Source organism: Neurospora crassa, linkage group VI (genome assembly GCF_000182925.2).
Source record: "Neurospora crassa OR74A linkage group VI, whole genome shotgun sequence".
NCBI classification, from domain to species: domain Eukaryota; kingdom Fungi; phylum Ascomycota; class Sordariomycetes; order Sordariales; family Sordariaceae; genus Neurospora; species Neurospora crassa.
This window is the reverse complement of record NC_026506.1, coordinates 3299652-3319825: the sequence shown is the minus strand read 5'-3', so window position 1 is coordinate 3319825 and position 20174 is coordinate 3299652. Positions and strand designations below refer to the sequence as shown.

The following is a 20174-nucleotide window of genomic DNA, read 5'->3' as shown; positions in this document are numbered from 1 at the left end:
GGCGGATAGACTCACAGAGATCCCCAGAGCCTCACAGCCTGACCTATCTGTCAGCTGATGTAGCAGATAGCAGCGGCCTCCATTTGCGGGCTTGTATTACTAGCAGGTATGTCTTGACAACGTGGCTTGCATGGCTTCATGCACAAGAGGCCCTACCGGTGGGCATCCGAAGGCAATTGGTCCAGCGCTTAATGAGGCAGCCCGGTTAGCTTACGTTCCTACACTAGCAAACAAATGGGGAGAAAATACCTAGCAAACCATTCCCACCCAAAATACCATCATACCTTGCAATCAATGTGTGTCACAAGAGGTACTCAAGAAGACTGATATCCCCAACCCAATCACCACCGATCATCATGATGGAGGCTGAGTGTCTCCAACTGGAAGGCCCCGTGCCTTCCGTATAAGGGTCCATTTTTGCCTGTTGCCATCCTATTTCGTGACTGTTCAAGAGGCTCACTAGATGATCGGCAGCGATTAAAGTTTAACCTGGCCGAAGTTGATGTTTCGCTAACGCAGGGGCAGGAGAACAAGGAAGGATAACGCCAACCAGACAACCAAATCGACGGCTATATGGCAGGCATAAAGTCAAACCGAGAAAGGCGGACATAGAAACGATAGTCAATTAGCCGTGATCGATTGATGGGAAGACAACTGAAGATTGAAAGTTAAAAGAGGGAAGATGCCCGGCACATTGGAGTGATTCCAGGCTCTACAGTCAGCACTTGTGGGCCACGACTGCCACACAGCCACACAGCCTCCGTCTTTATAGAAATTGGCAGCCTGTGATTTCGGAAGGTGCCTTCTGCCTACGGTAAAGTTTTCATCTGCAGAGTACCTCTAGAGGTACCTAGGTACTATCTCCCACTTCCCGTCATTTCCTCAACCCCCCAACTTTCCCATTCATCCTGCCTTCCAGATTCCTACAGTACACCTCAAACTCCGATCAACCACCTCCTCACCTACTTTACCCAACGCAAAAACATCATTCATCACCTCCGAAGTCGTCCACGCTTCCTCCGTCATCAATCCAACCCGACATCCCTTTCCTCTCCCCAAGTGGAAGTTCCTCCCCAATCCTCCTCGCCATCCCAATTTCTCCCCTACCCCCCTTCTCCAAAGGTAATCTTCATAGCTGGAGATAGATCATGCTTCGTGGTAAGTATGGTTTTGGTACGATGATACTATAAACTGCGACAGTCTAGGTACCCGAGGTACAATCGGATAGAGATGGTCATCCGGCACCGCATTGATTTCAGGGAAGCAGTGATCTGTGCAAAAGCGAGTTCCGAGATCTCGCTTGAGGGGGGCTTGTGGCGTAAACTGGTATACTGGCGAGCCTTGCATGAAAATCTGTGAGTTAGTAAGATATGGGCAGTGATTCAACCACTAGCTTCACGCTGGACAAGCAACGGAGCAGACGAGGCGCTAGAAGAGGACATATAGAAAGCCTTGAATGTGCTTCATGATTCAGTAATCTCATTGAAACATATATATACGGTAATGGTATAGTATGGTAGTATCGTGGGTATGAATGAGATGAGTGTGGACCATTGACTCCATGCCAGTTCCAGTTCCCTTTTCACCCTATTCCGGTCCAATGCGGAAAATGAATAGAAATAAAAACAAAAGAAAAAAATGGGCTAACAACAAATGGGTATAATAATTTCTCTTCTCCTTCCTTCACTCCGTTTCACTCCTTCTCCGTAAAATCCTCTCATCGAGGGCCATCGTCCCTAACGAGACCCAAGCTTATGAACCCACCTCTTTAGCATCATCCTCATACCTGGCTTCTTCTCCTTCTCCCCCTTCACACCCGTGTGTACCGCAAAGGTGGTATCGACCACCAACTTCGGCACCTCACGTGCCTTTTTCTCTTCTTCCACTACTTTCTCAGTCGTTGGCCTCACATCCATTGAAGGCCTAATTTCCTGAATAGGTGCGCAGTACGTCGATGCCATCGAATCGTCCCTCTGATGCCCAAAGTAGTGGTGCTGAGAATGCATTAACCCTCCGCCCACCAGCGGGTCCGCCGACCTGTTCCTCAACGGACACATTCCTTGCAGTCCGTGCCGAACCTTTTCGCTAATAGGGCTACCCAGTTCCTGATCGCTTTGCGCTTCCGAAAGTAAGCGGTGTCGCATAAAGTTGGCACCGGTGCTGGTTGCGCGGCGCGGGCCGGGTCGGAGGACGTTGCTTGCAGAAGGGGCGGGTGAAGTGCCCCGTTCGCTGATAGCTTTCTTGATAGGTTGGGCGGGCATGGAGTGGCGTTTTGGTTTGGTCGATTGCGCTGGTGTTGCTGGCTGTTGTAACCGTGGTGTTTCTGCGTCGGACGGCTGCCTGCTTATTGGCGGGGTGCTGCCCTTTGAGGAGCACAAGGAGTCGGATGCCATCGGTCGTGACCATGTGTGCCTGCGGCGGGTCTTTTCGTTGCCGGTCGTTGGACTTGTTGGTGACTTGTCGTCCGAGCAGGGGCTGGAGTGGGTGTGAGTGCTGGGAACGTAATTTGGCGACCATCCTGATCGCAGGACTATCCATAAGGCCGTGGTTGAAATGAGAGACTTGGTGGCTTCGTCGATGATGCGCACAGTCCGCTCAGGCTCGGGCTCGGGCTGGGTAATGCCGATCCCGGAGTCAGCTTCGCTATCTTCTGGTGATGAGGTTTGTGGGCTCGAGGGGCAAGACGATGAGCCACCCCGGCTGAGAGCATTGACTGAAACCGCGCGACCAAGTGGCCTTGGTGGGAAGCGACCATAGGACGAGGAGACAGTGGTGTAAGTGTCCTGGACAACGAGTGTACAGTGAGTTAGAGTTGCCATGACTGGATGGCGTCGTGACAAGGGGTTGAGAATACTGAAAGTGAAGCGGGGATATTCGGGCGGCGGCGCAGGTGTATCCGCCGGGGTTGTAGGTGGTGTTTTGCCAGTGCTACGGCGAGCCCAGCGGGCTGTCGTTACATGACCGCATTCATCGACATGGACAAAGTCGTAGGACCCGTTAGGCAACGCTTTGGCAGTCCAGATGGATCCATCTCCCAGTACAATCTCTGTTTCCTCCGAGTGTTTAACCGGGCTATACACAGCAAGAAGCTTGCTCCTCTCAAAGGTCTCGTCACTGTCGCCGCTTTCCGAACCCTCCCGCTCCGACTCGTCATCATCCCGCTTCATCAGTACTAGGTCGTCGTACCCAAGCTGGCGCTTGACCCCGAAAATGCCCGGAAACCGCTTTGCTAGTCGGGGAGTTATCACAAGGCCGGCGATCCGCGAAGACGGGAAGACCTCGAGCATAGGGCGCGCATGGCCATCAGGAGATACCGCCTTGAGTTGTAAGAGCAGCCTGGGTAGAACTGTATGCATCACCTTGAGATTTCCAAGCTTCTTTGGAGTAGGATAGCCAAGGTAGTAAGTGGTACTGGTGCTCTTGCGCGAGGTCGTCCGACGGCGGCGGGGACGGCGACCTGACTCGGAGTGACCGTCGACCGAGGCGGCCGTCTCGCTCATTTCGGAGTCAGAGAAGACATGGTGGTCGTCATGTTGCATCTCAGGCGTCTGGGGTTCCACCACATCGGGTTCCAGGAAGCGAACTAAGGGCTCGGGAGTGCGGCTCCGGGGAATGTACTCTGATGCTGGCCGTTGTCGCAAAACAGGTTTCTTTGGAAGGGCGGTAGTCGTGGTGGTCACGCGGCTCTTTGGTGGTGAGAGAGCCGAGAACAGAAGGGGAGGTCGTAGCTTGTGCGAAGAATGGGACGACGAGGGTCTGTTGGAGTATTCGTGACCGTGCATACTGGCGCCTGCGTGAAGAAACATGGTGGTGAGGTACCCCTAGGGCCCCGGAGGCCCTTTCCGCTTGGGGTCGACAGGATGTGTATATGGCAAGGGAGGAAATTGCTAAGTGAGGTGAGATCGTAGTAGGCAAGTGCGCAGGGGTGTGTAGAGGTATGATATGGAAGGAACTGCAGTGCCGTATGAGGAAGGGTCGAATGTGTAAGCCGTTGCCGAGTCCGTCTCAACGGAACCAGCCGCGATGGTAAGTAGGTAGGTGTTGGTGCGCCTTTGGCCGTCCCCCCTCTTATATAAACTCTCGATATTCGGAACCCGGAAGCCGAGTGAGAATGATCCCCAGCTATATCCCCCTGCTCTCAAAGCACTGCCACATGCGCAAATCCCGAAACACGGAAACACTGAATCAACTCAACGGTCAATAGTGGACTCTGGCTCTGGCGCAATCCGACGAAAGCGAAACCGTTCCTCTCCGTCTCAACTGAACACTGGAGCGCCCTGGCTGATGAGCTGGCCTTCACATCGATGAATGGTTGTATACAAAGTTGCAGGTCGAAATGCGGTTGCCTAACGAACAGTTGGCCAGTGGTGATGAGGGCGTAAGAGCTAAGAACGTGGTGAAGCAAGGGGGTGATGGAACGTTATATGAGAGGTCTACCACGGCGGTCCGGTGGCGTCGTATCGGAGAAAACAGAACAGTCGCGAAAGATGGAAGGGAAAGAAACAAAAACAGGATTCCAGATCAACAGGAGATACACCTTGGGAGACACCAGGAACGTGGAGACAGCACGGAAGAGAAGAAGACAAGGAAGGCCCTGATGATGTTTTGAATTAATTAGCTGTTCCGGATGGATAAGGTGAGGAGCTGGAGAAAAATAAGACCCTGGGCTACCGGAGCCTCTGGAGTTCTTGAGGAGCCCGAAGAGAAGCAAAGCCTCGGACGTTGTTGTGGTGTGTGGAAGGATGTCAAGAGAGAAACCAAACAAATCAAGGGGGACCTGGGCAGACTCGGAGTGGCAGGGGAGGGAGCACCAACAAAGTGGATGACCAATTGGCGTCCGACTGTCACCGTGTCTTGGCCTCACCCCTCTGACTGACGGGGTCCAAGCCGTGGCCGAGCTGCGAGGAGCTCCAAGAGGTTTGGAAACGGTGGTGTTGCTGTGCCAGTGGCCGGTCACGACACCCGCGGCGCCCAAAGAAGAAAAAAAGCGACGGCGGAAGCGCACGGCAGATCCTGCTAGATCCTGGTAAAGGTAAGCGGGCAGGGGACTGGCCAAGCCCTGAGCTAGCCTGGCCAAATTAAAAAAGATGGGGCCAATTCGGTGCCGATGGTGGATGACGGTGGACGCCGGCAACGGTGAGTCGCTGAAATCGGCCGCCGATGTGTCAAAACCGTCGGACGTTGGCGTGGGCTTTTTCCTTCGGCGGCGGCGGCGGCGGTACGTAACTCGATCCTGGTGAATGTCGCCAACACTCTCCACTAGCCAAGCGATGATGTATTCCAGCGAATCCTATGGCGTGCCGAGAGTGGATCAGCCTGACAAACCTTCGAATGAAGAACCTCGCAGCGAATTCTCGAATTGTGACCGGGGTCGCTGATTTGTCCGTTGGTGATGGATGTTTTGTGGTGGAGGTTTAGTCAGACGGGTCGGTATCGCTGGGCTGAAGCCTGGTGTTGCTGGACGACGAGCAACAGAGAGAGTGTATGAGTGCGTGTATGTGTGTAAGTAAGTGTGTGCCACGAGGCCGGACCAGATGGCCATGAGCAGTCCTGGTGTTTTGATGTCGGCGACGAAATCCGAATGTCATAGCTGACATATATATGATTTAACAGAAGGTGCAAATCTCGTGGCAATGTCGAGCAGCTACCTACTATTTGCGCCGCAAAACAACATTGCCGACCAATCCGACCCGACTGCCAGGAGAACATTTTCCCAAAGCATCGGTGGCGACAGACTACAAACCCAAAAAAGACTTGGAAAATTCAAGACACCAACCAGAAACAAAAGGCTGGCAATGTGTCCATTTTCTGGGGAAACCAGCCAAGGTTCGCGTCAAGCAGCCGTGACAGTGTCTAGGCAGTGTACACTATATTATCTTAGCATGTCTTGGGACGTGGCCGTTGACTGGACCTTCTAAGCGATATGTCCCCCAAAACAGTTCCCTTCCCTAGGTCGTCATCGGTCTCAATTCGTTGCTGGCTGGTGAAAGGTCAACTCAGTCATACAAAGAAACCAATTGAAGAGTTTCAAGACGCCAAAGTCCCCGGCAGTCCCAGGCGGGGTTGATACGTTCAACTGGACACGGTCCGTGTAAGTTACACTTTGCAAACAATACATACAGCGCTTGCGTACACGTACTGCAACAACACTGCAATACATGCGGCAACGCCAAGCATGTGTACGTCACCCGCCTAGGCTGCAACTGTAACCACTGTAACTGTATGTAACAAGCGGAATGTCATGTGCCCATGCTGGTCCGTGCCCACAGCTGCTGTCGTCTCCCGCCTGCGGCCTGCCTGCCTTTCAGTTCGCTTGTCAGGCTGCTGAGACGACCGCAACGACTAACGGGGCTCGAAGCACACTGGTGTCGCTGGCGACAGACAACATTCGACGACGACCACTACTCCTTGCGATCAGACCAACCACACGCCAGCCCAACCACATCTCGTCCAACGCGACCGCATCAACGACGCCCCTCTTTGGCATGATTAATGACGAATCTGAATAATTGAGAATAACGATACCCGCCGATAAACGAGCATCACCCCGATACGGCCAGCCCGACGACAGCACCCCCACACCTGCCCCGAACCCCAACCTCCACATCCGATAGCAACACATAACTCCATTGAATCCAAGATGGCCAACATTCTCGACAGCGAAGCCGGCACAGAGCTCTTCAAGCATTATGAGACGGAATACCAGCTGGTCCAGGCCGACCTGGTCCAGAAGCTCGACCAAATCTCGGAGCTGACGGGCGAGCCCAGGAAAGCCGCCCTCAGCACGGCCGAGCGCGCCCTGGAGGAGGCCGGCGAGCTGCTGGACCAGATGAACATGGAGAAGCAGAACGTGCCCAGCTCGTCGCGGACCGCCATCAACAAGCGACTGCGCGACTACCGAAGCGACGTGGACAAGTATCGTCGCAAGCTGCAGACGCTGGCGACGGACCGCAGCGCCCTGTTCGGCGGCAGATACACCGATAACCCGGGCTCTTCGAGTGGCGATAGGCATTTTGAGCAGAGGCAGCAGCTGCTATCTGGTGGGTGGTGGACAGAAGCACCTTATACATGGCAAGAAGAAACGGAATGCTGACTATTTCCCCCGAAACGTAAAAGGCACCGACCGGCTCGATCGGAGCACACAACGCCTCAAGGCCAGTCAGGCGCTGGCCGCCGAGACAGAGGCTATTGGCGCCAGCACCCTGGCCGACCTGCACCGCCAACGCGAAGTCATTGAGCACACCACCACGATACTATACGAGAGTGAAGGCTATGTGGACCGAAGTGTCAAGACACTAAAGGGCATGGCACGCAGGTACCACCCTCCCCTTTTGTCCCAATGCGAATCATGATGATTAGGTAATACTGACCACTTGCGCCTTTACCATTAGGATGGCTACGAATCGGATAATCACCATTGCGATCATCACCGTGCTGGTCCTCCTTATCATTGCGGTTATCGTTAGCAAGTTCAGGTGATTGTGTCGAGAGAGCTGAGCGAATCCATAAAGAAGCAATACAACATCAGGTAGAACAGGCAGGGGTGTTCAGTGACATCACGATATATACGAACAGGTGGTGGATGGTTTGGACTGTACCGATGGAGCGTTTGTTATAACAGAGACATGTTCCAGTTCCATGTTTTTCGTATCGTAGGGATGGTATCGTACGGGGGGTTGTATTTTTACACAGACGGCGTCACAAAGGGAGGTGGTTTCGAAATTTAGACGTATTTCTTTCTCATGACCATACGGCGGCCTTGCTTCCATGGACGTTCCGACATCCGACAGGGGAAAACGGCTCGCCATGTCCACCACAACTCGCCGCCACATGGGTAGCGGATCGTTCTCTATGATTTCAAATGATTCTCCTCTGAGACATAGTATCCCTGACTTTGGTCGGTGTTGACCGGGGCCTTGGTTAAAACAAATTTTCTGTTGGCCACTGTTGTTTGAATGATTTGCGTTCACCACACCTCTGCTGGGATGTGACTTGGTAGCTTGGTAGTTCTACAAGAAACAGAGAGCGAGCCTTCGACAAAGTCGCTATTTCTTGTGCCCAAATTAAGCTTCTTTGCCACCCTGAAGAACCGTGGTGTACTGTGTATATCCCAGCAAGAACTGTGTCTTGGTAACTCATGTACACTACAGGCCTATTACAAATGAGTAGACTAAGAAATTTTCCATGTGATGGAAACACGCATCACTGCAAATCACGTCAAGTCATCTTCTTCGAGATACTTTCGTTGTTGTTAACATTTGCATATAACCCCACTTTCACAGATACGCAGTACATAACGGACCCTCAGACCTTCCACAGCTCCAGTTGAACTTTAGGCGGTGAAAAAAAAGAAGTCCACCGGACTGATGTTCCGCAGCTCAAGCTGCAGCTGGATGGAGATCGCCGGTCTCTCCCCGGCAGCCTTCCACTCGTCTCCATTTTCACCTGCAATTCTTCACTTCAAGATGGAGTCACAAGACAGAAACACCAAAACCGCTTACGGAGCGGACTTGACTTTTGGCGAGGGGAGTTCCTTAGGTATGTAGGTATGGAGTCGTCGTCGTCGGGTCCCATGGAAGCCAGCCGAGGGCACCGACGGAGAAAAGCCTCGCTCCACTGTGGATTCTCTCTCTCTCTTTCTCTCTCTCTCTTCCACTGTAGCGGGACTGACTGCAGTGCAGTGGGCCAGCTGAAAGTCTGAAGGGATGGAACATCCGGGATGGATGGAAAACGAGGGACAGGTTGCACAAATTGCACAATTTTCACAAAGTACACAAAAAAAAGTCGGAGGACACAAAATTCTCGGATTCGGATTCGGATTCGGATCGATGCGGGTTCGGATCGATGCGGATTCGGATCGCCGACATGAAATTTCTCATACGTATCAACGTGGTGGCAGTCTTCACCAGTCACGTTGACTTCAAGTTGAGAACTGAAGCAGACAGAAAAACCCCGCCCGGCCGGCCGTGAGTCGGAAACGGAGTCAAGAAGGACCCCGATGTCCGTTGCGATTCTTTTTTTGTTGTTGTTGTTGTCAAGTTGTTTTGGGCTTCTACACCTGTGGGAACTGAAGCAACGGGACGATGTCACCGTTGCAACCACCAATGCCTGGTGGTGGCCGTTTCGGCAGGCCTAGCGTAGAAGATATGTCACAGGGCAGAAAGAAAGAAAGAAAAAAGTCAACATGTAGGTAGGGCGGGCAATGACTTGATATGATACATGATACATGATACATCACTGATGGGTGGGATTCGAGATTCCCAAAGGTTGGCAGGGGCGCTTTTGTTTGGAGATCGTCAAACGGTTTAAAAAAGAGAAGAGGAGCCAATTACGTGAAGAGCCGCTTACATAATAACGATCTGGTGGGCTTCTACTGCATAGTACGTGTACTGCAGTGCATATCAAAGCTCAGAGCTCAAGAGCTAGTGATGATGCCAAGGGTCGGAGAAAAAAAAAAAAAAAAAAAAAAACTTAGTCAGAATGTGAGCCCAAGGGACATACCTGTGTCATCAGGAGTGCATTCGCATGTCTCGGGGAAGGCTTGTGGTCATTGATTGATGAGAGGAATGTCAAACGAGTTTCGGCCGAAACCTCTTGAATCCTTCTGCAGTCTTCTTTCAACGGAGTTTTACGCATCAGGCAAAAGTCCCTTCATCGGCCCTTTTAAGAGCCATGCTGCAGTTCTGGACTTTGAACACGATGGATGGTATAAGCGAAGATGTCCAGCAGCATTTCACATGCGAATGTCGTTCGGAAGGTCAGGCCACCTTCTACACTACAGTGATCTGATATCTCGAGTTGACACCCAACTACCGGCAGATAGCCTGGTGCGATCTTGTGGTTCACCGCCAAGAAGGGATACATCATATCGTGGTGATGAGATTGGGACCTGGGAGTGGTTTCCGGTTACTCCCGAAGTCTCGAATCAGGCTAAAAAGGGAAGTTTGTTTACTTTGGGAGGAAAGGAGGCGTGAAGCTCTCATCATGACTTGGCGTGTGGTCGTGTCTTGTATTTAGGAAGACGTTAAGGGCATAGGTCCGAGCGTTGCGTCTCATAAAAGGCTAGGGTGCGTTAACAATTAGCGCTCTCCAGTACAGCGGATACCGTAAGTTTCAGTGCCACGCCGCAAGCACTGAATGTTTCGCAATGTCACTTGCTGCAACCTCGAGGAAGTGGTGACACTGGTAGTGACAACTTCGTTCTCATCTCAAAGAGGCACATACCCCGTTCACCACATTGGATTTGGAGGCCTGAAACGCCACAACACGGCACATACAACAGTCTTGAGCAGAACAAAGCCAAAAGAAGAGCAAGACCTTTAACCATAACCAGCTAAAGATTTCTCATTCATCGGGTTTCGTTCGTTCAGCCTTACCGAAACACCGGGAAACTCGCCAATCTCAACAACCAAGAACCCCTGACTCCCACGTGGAACTTTACCAACAAACTCTCAAAGTGACACGACACGAACCATCACACATACACACAGACGACACACGGGAGACGCAGTACCACCTTTCGCGCGCGCAAGGTACACACACACCTTTGATGGTCTGAGTGAGATACACGTTGTGTTGTACCACCAATCCCACGGCCTTCCCGTCGCCTTCCATCCCAATCAATCACCGTCTACAATTCTTCTCGAATCTCCCGTAGGTCTTTGACCCCTACCTACCTATCGCAGCTCCGGATCCAGATACACCAGATATCTCAACAAAACATCAAAAGACAGAAACCAATGACATGACAACCACCACACCTTCTCCCAAGAGCTCCGGTTCCGCACTCGCGCACCCCCACAAAACCATTCTCAAATCCTTCCTCCTCTGGAAACTCTTCCTCTTGCTGATTGCCGTTGGCTCGACCCTCGTCAATGATCGCGCCTACGACACTTCAGCCGATTTGTTGCTGGTAGGCAATGCCGAACCTCTTTCTGTCAACGATGATGGTAATGGTGATGGGGTTGTAGAGCTGTTGAGCAACTTTGGCAAGCGGCTGGTCACGAGGTTCACGAGTTGGGATGCTATCTATTTTGTGAGCGCGGCGAAGAGGGGGTATGTTTATGAGCAGGAGTGGGCTTTTGGGACGGGGTTGGTGGTGTGCGTGAGAGGGGTTTTGAAGGGTGAGTTTTGATCTTTCTTTGTTTGACGCGTTGGGGTGTTGGGATGGGTTGAGATGGATGGGTAGAAATGGATGGGTTGGTGGAAATGGATGGGTGAGTGAGGAGGTGAGGAGGTGAGAAGGTGAGAGGAGGATAAATGGTGAAGAGCTGGTTTGGAGATATGCTCTCCTTTGCTGAAGGGGGATTGGTGTCCCCACTAGTCACGCTTCGGACTCACATCACCAATCCACACTTGCCTCATTCATTTTCACGTACCTCACACATCTACTTACCTCAACTTTACAAAAACCAGTAACTAACAAACCTCACAGCTCTGCAAACCCTCGGCCTACCCCTGTCCCTCGCCACCTCGCCCACCGCCCTCGCAGAAGCAACCACCGCCCTCCTCGTCTCCAACGCTTCCCACCTCCTCGCCTCTCTTGTCCTCTACCACCTGACTCTCCTCTTACCACTCTCCGGCTCCAACTCTTCTCCCCAAAAGCGGCGTAAACTAGCTCTCCTCACCTCCCTCCTGCACATCTTCTCCCCCGCCGGCCTGTTTCTCTCCGCCCCCTACGCCGAAAGCTCGTGTGCTTTGTTTTCGTTCTTGGGGTGGTGGTTTTATGCTCAATCTTGTTTGTCTGATCAAGATGGTACCACCGCTGTCTCTGGCAACGTTGAAAGGGGTGCAAAGGGGATATTCACAGTGAAAGGAGACGTCCACCTCCTCCTAGCCGGCCTTTCCTTCGGGCTAGCCACACTATTCAGAAGTAACGGTATCTTGAACGGACTCCCCTTTGCTTGGGAGGTTCTTAGTATCCTATCGGGCTTCGTTATTACTACGTCTGGGGGGAGAGAAAGAGGAAGAGTCCCGCTGTTCAAGACGCTGAGACGACTGATCGCCCTAGGCTTGGGTGGGATCTTTGTAGCGGCGGGAAGTATCGTGCCGCAAACTGTGGCGTGGTTGAGGTATTGCCCTTCTGGGAGTTTGTGGTTGCTTAACAAGTTCTTGTTATCTGGATCACAGGTAGAGGTATCCGAGACATCCGGCGGTAGTGGTAGCGCCCGCGGCTACGGCAGCAGTGGCGTTGGTGCTGGTGTAAATTCTGGTGCTGGTGGTGGGTTAGAGGAACTTGTGGCGCAGGAAGAAGCAAGGGAGTGGTGCGCTGCGGTGGTGCCTAGCATTTACACATTTGTGCAGAAACATTATTGGTAAGTCCTTTTCCGATTAGCCCTTTCTTTCTATTTCTCTTTGGTTGGATGGGAGATAGGAGGTGTTATCCGTCTTCGTCCGGGTGGTCAAGAAAACCAGCGGCGATTGGACACACCAAAACGCCTCGTCTTGCTTACACTTTCCATATCACCGACTTCTATCACCTATCTATTCATTCGCCGAAAGAATGGTAATCATGACTAACAACTTCCAATGAACAGGAACGTCGGTTTCCTCCGCTACTGGACCCTTCCCAACATCCCGCTCTTCTTACTCGCTGCTCCGATGCTCGCGATCCTAGTCAAATCGGCACTTGACCAGCTCAGTCAGCAATCATCCACAGTAACAACAACCATAAACTCCGACGCCAAGTCTACATCTTCTGCCTCCCCAGATACCCCTTCATCGGGCTCCGTCACCCCCTCTAACCCTGAGTCACCAACGACAGCCCAGCAGCAACGCATGCAGATCCTCATCGGCTCGGCAGCCGCGGAACAAGTGCTGCTTGCGGTCCTGGCGGTAAGCACGTACCACGTGCAGATCATCACGCGGATATCGTCAGGGTATCCGCTGTGGTACTGGTGGTTGGCTCAGCTGCTTATCGGTGATGGGGACATGCAGCAGCAGCAGCAGCAGCAGCAGCAGCAGAAGAAGAAGCAGTTGGGCAAGGGGATTGTGGTGTTTATGGTCATGTATGCGGCGATTCAGGGGGTTTTGTTTACTTCGTTTTTGCCGCCTGCGTAAGGGTTTGTATTCAATATTCATTCAGCCATGGGGCAGGGCAGTAAGGACGGGTGAAGGAACTGTCGTTGGCTTTGGATATTCAAGTTTCTAATCAATAGATTATACGTAGAGCTCATCTTTTAGACCTACACGCAGCCAATCCATTATGTCTTTGCTGTCGAGCTTCTTTGCGAATGACAGAGAGATTCTTAACTGTCTTGTGGTTGTTTATTGTCGCAGGCAGCTTCTTCATCTGCGTGCGTATCTACAAAACTTAACAGATGAGTAAAACCAATTTGGATTGTAAAACCTAAGGCTGAAAACACAATGCTTATGTCGCTCCGATGTGGTACTATGCTATATCCCATGCAGACCCAAAACTCTCCGTAAATGTACAACGCCCAGTCAAATCCTCTTCGTTGTTTACTCAATCCGAGTCAGAATCGTAAGCCACGAGTCCGGGTTTGCTCGTTTGTGTAGTTGAGCCACTCCCTGTCGTCTGCTTTCCGCTCTTGGTTTCCTCAGCATCCCTGCCTTCGGCAACACGACTAGTCATCAATGACGCTGCACCCACAGGTGGTGGATCGGGAGTCTCTTCTCCGGCAGCTCGTTTCCTCTTGAGCCCGGGTATCAAAGCTCCTCGCGGCTTGGGTGTCGACTCCCTACTCCCCCAGTCGAGAAACGGATCCTTGGCCGCGCGGGTATTACCCACAATCTCGGAAACCAACGCCTCCCGCATCTTGGTAGCAGCAATCTCCGACTTGAGCTTTCCCTTGGACGCATCCTTCTTCTTCCCGGCCTTTTTCTCCTCCGTATTGCCGTTCTTACCATCATCCCCAAACAGCGGTCTCGCCAATGCCTTCTGCACTACGTCATCCCTGCCCTGAGCAACATCCGGCACACCCCCAAACTCAATCAGCCTCGCCCTCCTTTCATCCTCTTCCGTGCCCGGCAACAACTCAATCCCCAACCCCATCCTCTCCCTGAGATCTTCCGTCCTCTCCGCCTCCTTCTCCCTCTCCTTCCTCCCCACCCTAAACGCCTTCCTCAGCTTCTGATTCCTCGCATACGGATCCTCCCAAGCCTTCTCCTGCGCCTCTAGCAACTCATCAATCCTTACTTTCGCTTCCTCCGCCCTCTCACGGTCCGCAATCGTCTTCTCCAGCTTCCCAAACGCCGCATCTCTCTGTTCCTGCCGTTCCTTTTCCGTCTGTATCTCAAACCCACCACCAGCACTCCCTTCCAGACCCAGTTTGACCAAACTCTCCTCATCCGTCCCCGTATCCCTTGCCCGCCCCCCACTCACAACCACATACCTCGTCAATTTGGGGTCTGTCCGAATCTCAATCTCCCCGCCACATTGCCCATGCTTGATGGTGAAACTCCAGATGGGAGTGGAGTAGTAATTGCCGACTTTCTTCTTGGCCGCGTTGAACCGTACCCCTTGGCCGATGATGGTGGGGTGAGGCTGGCAGTGGTCGCACCAGACGGCAAAGGGGAGCTCGAAGCGCACGGTGAGGATGCCCTGGCTGGCGAGCTTGGAGGCGCGGTGGCCGAGGGGGTGCTTTTTGCTGAGCTGGTTGCCTGAGTAGACGCCTTCCGCGTCTGGAGGGACGTATTTGCCCATGTTGAAGCCTTGCATTTTGAAAGTTGGGGGGGCCGGAGCCGGTGGTCTTTGGTTGAAGGTGTTGAAGGGAGGTGGGAGTGGATGGACGAGTCCAGGCGCAGGCAGTTGTGATGGTGATGCTTTGGATTACTCGACGATGAAATAACGTAGTAGATGGTGTGCTTCTCACTTAGGAGGGACTGTGAGGTAGCACGCGCGTGATTGTTGGGATGATCCACGATAGACCAAGAAACTTGGAAGTGAAGTTGAAAACGGGAAAAATGACGATATCTTGAAGTGCCCATCGTTGGACGTTCATGTTGCCCTGAAGTTGTCCGCTGAATCTGACCCGCTGCAGCGGCTCAGTGGGGGGCTGTGCGGCTGAGGTCGGGTGTGAGGGCTGTAACATAGTAAGGCCTGGCCTGCGCGGGCGGCAGGGACCACCCGCTTTTAGGGCGCTAGGGAGCAGGGACCCACTCTCTAGTGGAAATTGTTAAGGATCGCCCGCCGCTACCTAGTATGTTTTGAAACATTGGACAATCGCAATTCTTTTCCGGAACATGGTCGGTTTCATTGCTTGCATCACAGATGACACTCGGAGGACCGAATTGGGAAATGCCATGAACAACAAGATCCTCGAGGCTATAGTAATGATTTCTAGACTTTTCCTGCCCCTCATATACTTTCTCTCATAAGCCGGCACACCCGCGCTATTCTCTCTCCGCCCGTTACTCGCACAATAAACCCTCCAGAATCCGGGGTAAACACCCACCCACCATGCCCACTACCGAGAACAAGGAGGGGGAAGAGAGATTCGAAGTTGTATCCCCGCACTGGTGAAGTCACTAGCTGGAGATTCGAGGGTAAAATCACGCGAGTTTCAAGCTGTCGAGCGTCGATCATGAGGAGTGTTCTCCGGGTTTTACTTTAGTATGTGAGATTGGAGTTGGGGATGGCTTCATCGGATAGAATGATGGGCAACACTCATCAGCATGATCTAGAATATGTTCATATGAAGTGGCCAACACTTCATCGGCAAGTACGGGCTTCCATTGTCACATAAAAAAAGTAACGGATTGTTTTCCATCAGATGTACCTTGGTGGCCACCGCACCCAGCAAATCTTTCGGATGAAATCCTGCGACACTCGCACAGAGGAAGCCTTTCGCACCGAATAGAGGACAATAGCAACCATCCGGCAAACTTGGCTGGTAATAATCATCTCACCAATACACAAGCTCAAGCCCTTGCTACTTCAACAAACGTCACGAGTCCCTTCACGAAACTTCCAGCTACCTATTCAACGGAGTCCAACCCCCTTTGTTGTCATCCCAAGTCCCCAACCGCCTAACGTAACCTTTGTCAATAGAGTTTGATGTATTACTTATCATAAAGCACTCCACTTTTGCCATTCCACCTGTTTACCTATTCTACCTATTGTAGCTGTTACACCTATTCACTCCTCCATCACAACCGCTCTACCGCCTTCCCCGGCAAGCCATTGATTGCACATCAATGGAATGTTCGACTACGACACGATCTGACAGGTAGTCCAACAGCTCGAGCACAAATATCGATGTGTGCGGGCTCCCTTCTTACTTTTCCAGTCTACTTCCAATCCTCGCCAAGTCTAGTCTAGAGGTAGTCCAAACTCTCTAGTCTAGTAAACTGTCACCAACCATCGACAGTTCATCGGCAATCCGCCAGTTATCAATTACCAGACAGACACACTTGTCGAAAACCTCCTCAACCAAATTGGCGACATCGACATTTACAAAAGTCTCAAACAAGAAAGTCCTCAAAAATGTCATCCAAACCAACCGGAACACCCTCGTCCAAAAAACCGAAACCCCTCTTCATCCTCCCCAAATCTCACTTCGACAAAGCCAAGTCCTCAGAAGACGCCCTCTCCAAACGTCCGCCGACTCCGTATTACCCTCCTGCCCGCCAGTCTGAGGGGGAGAGTTCTGGAGTCGGTGATGAGAAGGGAAAAGACCACCAGAAGGAGGATGTCAAGGATGCCAAGAAGAAGCAGAACAACTAAGCAGAAGCAGAGATAGGATGCTCTACGTATGTAACATTTACCAGTAACACCTGAAGGTTTTCGTGTTTTTTTTTTTTTTTTTTTTTTTTTTTTTTTTTTTTTTTTTGCTTCCCTGCCAGTACCTTCGTCAAAACACACTTTACCTACTTCATCCTCCAAGTTGCCTGCCTACTTTTCGTTGGTCATGATAAGGTGGTACATACATGTTCAAGGATCTGCCGGCAAGAGTTCAGCCTTGTAGAGTCCCCGGTAGTTTCTTGCATCACCAGTACTCCTAGAATCGCCATCATGGTACCCAGCGCCCAGTGCCCAGTACCAAGTGCCCAGTACCAAGTGGTATTCAAGGCTAGCTATATCCAAGATGAACTGTAAAAGTACCTAAGACCAACCACACGACTGGCTACCATCAATTCAATGCCACATGCAAAGTCGCAACCGAAGTACCTACTGTTCATCCGCTCCTTCACTTCAATTCAACTAACAGAGCTAAAACGAACCGTCTCCAGGACTAGGTACCATGAGCACTCAACGAAGCGGCTCAGTGAGCTATGCCCTTAGCTGTCTTTTACCTTGCCCTGCTACTTACTTCTTTCTACCTAACTTTAGGTAGACTTGCAGAAAGTTACTCTTCCTACACGGACCATGCTAACAAAACTTTTCAGGCATCTTAGCAAGGGACTGTAGAGGGATTTACCTATCTAGGTTCGGGTGATGTTGTGGATTGCAATGGCCGTTAGAAAGGAAGGTTAGTCATTGACATACGCTTTACTACCTACAAAATTTCTTGATGTGCCCTGTGGTTTCTTTACCTATTGACGTGTGGACGGTTGACTGACTTGTTTATGTGTATCACTAGGTTCCTAGTGACGGGATGAGGTGCCAGGAGAGTCAGTAGTAAGTGGTCTTGGTGGAGGTGAATGGGATCAACTACCCAAGGTATCCTCCTCCTGCTTCTTACCAGAGGTAGCTAGTTAGGTGTCTAGTAGATACCTACGGTCTTTCTGAAAGGACATAGTAATCATACCTCTAGGGATGGAACCCCATTGACATCCATGTCTTTCACTGTCACTTCTCACTGCCTGCCTGCAAGACGTGAACCTATGTCCATTCTATCTTTGCTCCTAGATATCTCTGCTATGACCGACCGTCCGTACAAGTTTTCCAAACAGACGTTTACCCTCTTCACGCTTCGTATCGTGGATGTAGAATAGTATCAGTGTCCACAGGGATTATTGCTCTTTCGATACGAGAATGTTTCCATCAAATACCTAGGTACCTAGGAACATACCTACCTACCTACCTGCCTCTATGGGGAGAAAACGAGGTTTGACGGTCTTACTTGTTGGCATACCTTACCATGAGAGACGGTGGCCTCTTCCCGCCTAGTAAATAAGGTATCCATATTGAATCTCCCTTACTACCTAGTTGGAAGGATAACATTCCGATGACACTGAAGAGTAATCTAGGTAGTCATTGCGGTTCTACACTGACAGAAATCAAGATTCCCACGAGAAAACATACAAGTTGGACATGTGGAACTGCAGAGGAAGAAGAAGAAGAAGAAGAAGAAGAAGAGCAGACTATGAGAAGACACTCTTTTCCTCGCAGCGTTCTGTTCAATACATTACTCCCTTCCATTCCAATTAATTCCTCACATTTCCTTTTCCCTTAGAAGTACCTACCTAGGTAGCGATAAATTATCCCAATTCTTTCATACCTCTATGCCCGGTTTTCTCGCTCCTTTTACACCTATCCTTTGGAAACCCCTGAACTCGTCCATCACGAAACTTTACCACAACGTTCGCGCTTTTTGGGAAAGTGATTTGATTATGTTCGATATTGGGTATTTTCTTTACCGCAGGCTACCACAACTCATCTGACATCTTGTATCCAACATCTAACATCCGAAATCCGACATACCCTACAGGATGAAGCGAACAGTAATACAAAGAAATGGCGAGAGAGAGTCACGGAAGTGGTTAAATAAACCATGCAGATACGGACTACGGCGGTACTGAGAAGTTCAACTAGTTTTTAAATTCCGGGATCATGTAGATTCACCATCTGTCATGGCTGGCTGGCTGGCACAGAGAAGGGTGCCCCTGATATTCATCCAGGAGAGCAATGAGTTCAGCGATAGTGACAACTGATATCTTGATTTCGGGGAGCATTGTACGTCCCTTGGAGAAAGAATGGGAGTGTAAGCCGAGCGGCCCGGAAACCTGAATTACCAACCCCTGTGTGCAGGCGGAGGCACGATGGGCATGCCGCTGCTGTGGGAAGGTGTAAACTCTCTACATGTCATGCGAATATCAACGGGTTCCGTTTCAAAGGAAAACTCCCTGACTGTCCTTCCAGTGAACACCCTTGAGGACACTCCAGAGTGCACCCCCCCCCCCCCCCCCCCCCACCCCGGGAACAAGGCCTTTCGCGCGGATCTCCGGCCCACTAGTTGCATGTCATGCTTTTGCTATTGTATGTTCTTAACTTTATTTGGATCCCGTCGATGAGAACGGTTGAGATGAATGAACCAGGTTAAACAAAAAAAAAAAAAAAAAAAAAAAAAAAAAAACAAGGGACAAATGCCAGGACCTGTAGGTACTCTCCAGAAACAGAGAAACAGGGAGACAAGCTAGCTCCTCTTCAATCGACGGGCTGGCAGTTACTCTGCCCCTTCAATCCCGTAATTGGTCACCCGTTGGCCAGTTGCAACCCGATGTAACGACGGCTCGCGGATGCTAAAATGCCTAACTGGCGGCGGACATCGGAAGGCTGGACCCCTGGTCTGAATGGAATGGTGAGATCACGCCGGCTTGAGCGGGTCGTTGAGCTTATTACTTTGTCTCCCGAGTCCCGAACCTTTCATCCGGCCTTCAGCTGTTGACAAACTTTGCTCTCCACAATCTGTTCCCGCAGTCCCAGAGAGCGAGTGACCAAGGTAGAGTTATTGGCGATTTGCTGCTATTCTTGGAAAGCTACCAGCTACCTCTTTGTCGGTAAAAGCAAGTGATCTGGATTGTCTTGTGGAAATGAAAATGTGTGGATGAAGCATAGGTATGGTACCTGTCAGCTGTTCTGAAGATCAAGAACGAGCATGGGAAAGACTCTCTCACCTGTTACCAAGCGAGGGCACGGATTCCTTCGTGGGATGAGCAGGACACCAGACATACGTGAGTGTGTTTGTCATGAGGTGCGAAGGAGGCGTACATACGTACCCACTGGGGCTCTGGAAAAGAAGGCTGCGAAGGACAGTCCCGGTCGTTTGTGATATCACGGTGGTAGACGTGTGTAAGACGGTTGGAGGGCCGGGGATCTGTCGAGACGATACCGGCATGGCTATTAAGCAGCCAACAGGATCAGAGGTCAGCAGCACCACCTTTTCCAACCCGTATGTATCCGACAACGTCACTCCGCGGACAAAGTACAAACCACCTTAAAGACTGACCACGGGAGCTGACCCCCGATATGAACCGACGAAATGGCCCAA

General features: G+C 51.3%; 5 protein-coding genes across 5 annotated transcripts; 3 read left to right on the top strand and 2 right to left on the bottom strand.

Moving 5' to 3' along the window:
• Positions 1–1449: 1449 nt before the first annotated feature.
• Positions 1450–4728, bottom strand: NCU05958 (hypothetical protein). Its single transcript, XM_953479.3, has one exon. It carries the CDS (start codon positions 3804–3806, stop codon positions 1737–1739), a length of 2070 nt encoding a protein of 689 aa, XP_958572.3. The 5' UTR covers positions 3807–4728; the 3' UTR covers positions 1450–1736.
• Positions 4729–6323: 1595 nt separating this feature from the next.
• Positions 6324–7889, top strand: NCU05959 (vesicle transport V-SNARE protein VTI1). Its single transcript, XM_953480.2, has 3 exons — positions 6324–7040; positions 7117–7315; positions 7392–7889. The coding sequence occupies exons 1-3, from the start codon at positions 6641–6643 to the stop codon at positions 7477–7479; spliced, it is 687 nt and encodes a 228-aa protein (XP_958573.1). The 5' UTR covers positions 6324–6640; the 3' UTR covers positions 7480–7889.
• A 2275-nt stretch (positions 7890–10164) lies between these two features.
• Positions 10165–13196, top strand: NCU05960 (GPI mannosyltransferase 2). Its single transcript, XM_953481.2, has 3 exons — positions 10165–11123; positions 11435–12314; positions 12537–13196. The coding sequence occupies exons 1-3, from the start codon at positions 10745–10747 to the stop codon at positions 13057–13059; spliced, it is 1782 nt and encodes a 593-aa protein (XP_958574.1). The 5' UTR covers positions 10165–10744; the 3' UTR covers positions 13060–13196.
• A 99-nt stretch (positions 13197–13295) lies between these two features.
• NCU05961 (DUF572 domain-containing protein) lies at positions 13296–14916 on the bottom strand. Its single transcript, XM_953482.2, has one exon. The coding sequence runs from the start codon at positions 14678–14680 to the stop codon at positions 13466–13468; it is 1215 nt and encodes a 404-aa protein (XP_958575.1). The 5' UTR covers positions 14681–14916; the 3' UTR covers positions 13296–13465.
• A 1531-nt stretch (positions 14917–16447) lies between these two features.
• Positions 16448–16687, top strand: NCU05962 (hypothetical protein; the record flags this gene model as incomplete). The annotated part of the gene is made up of 1 exon (XM_953483.1): positions 16448–16687. One exon carries the CDS (start codon positions 16448–16450, stop codon positions 16685–16687), a length of 240 nt encoding a protein of 79 aa, XP_958576.1.
• Positions 16688–20174: the final 3487 nt, after the last annotated feature.

Coding starts and splice junctions, on each gene's coding strand:
- NCU05961 (XM_953482.2), bottom strand. CDS start 14,680: ATGCAAGGCTTCAACATGGGCAAATACGTCCCTCCAGACGCGGAAGGC.
- NCU05958 (XM_953479.3), bottom strand. CDS start 3,806: ATGTTTCTTCACGCAGGCGCCAGTATGCACGGTCACGAATACTCCAAC.
- NCU05960 (XM_953481.2), top strand. CDS start 10,745: ATGACAACCACCACACCTTCTCCCAAGAGCTCCGGTTCCGCACTCGCG. Junction 11,124..11,434: donor CGTGAGAGGGGTTTTGAAGG/GTGAGTTTTGAT, acceptor CAAACCTCACAG/CTCTGCAAACCCTCGGCCTA. Junction 12,315..12,536: donor TTTGTGCAGAAACATTATTG/GTAAGTCCTTTT, acceptor TCCAATGAACAG/GAACGTCGGTTTCCTCCGCT.
- NCU05959 (XM_953480.2), top strand. CDS start 6,641: ATGGCCAACATTCTCGACAGCGAAGCCGGCACAGAGCTCTTCAAGCAT. Junction 7,041..7,116: donor GAGGCAGCAGCTGCTATCTG/GTGGGTGGTGGA, acceptor GAAACGTAAAAG/GCACCGACCGGCTCGATCGG. Junction 7,316..7,391: donor CTAAAGGGCATGGCACGCAG/GTACCACCCTCC, acceptor CTTTACCATTAG/GATGGCTACGAATCGGATAA.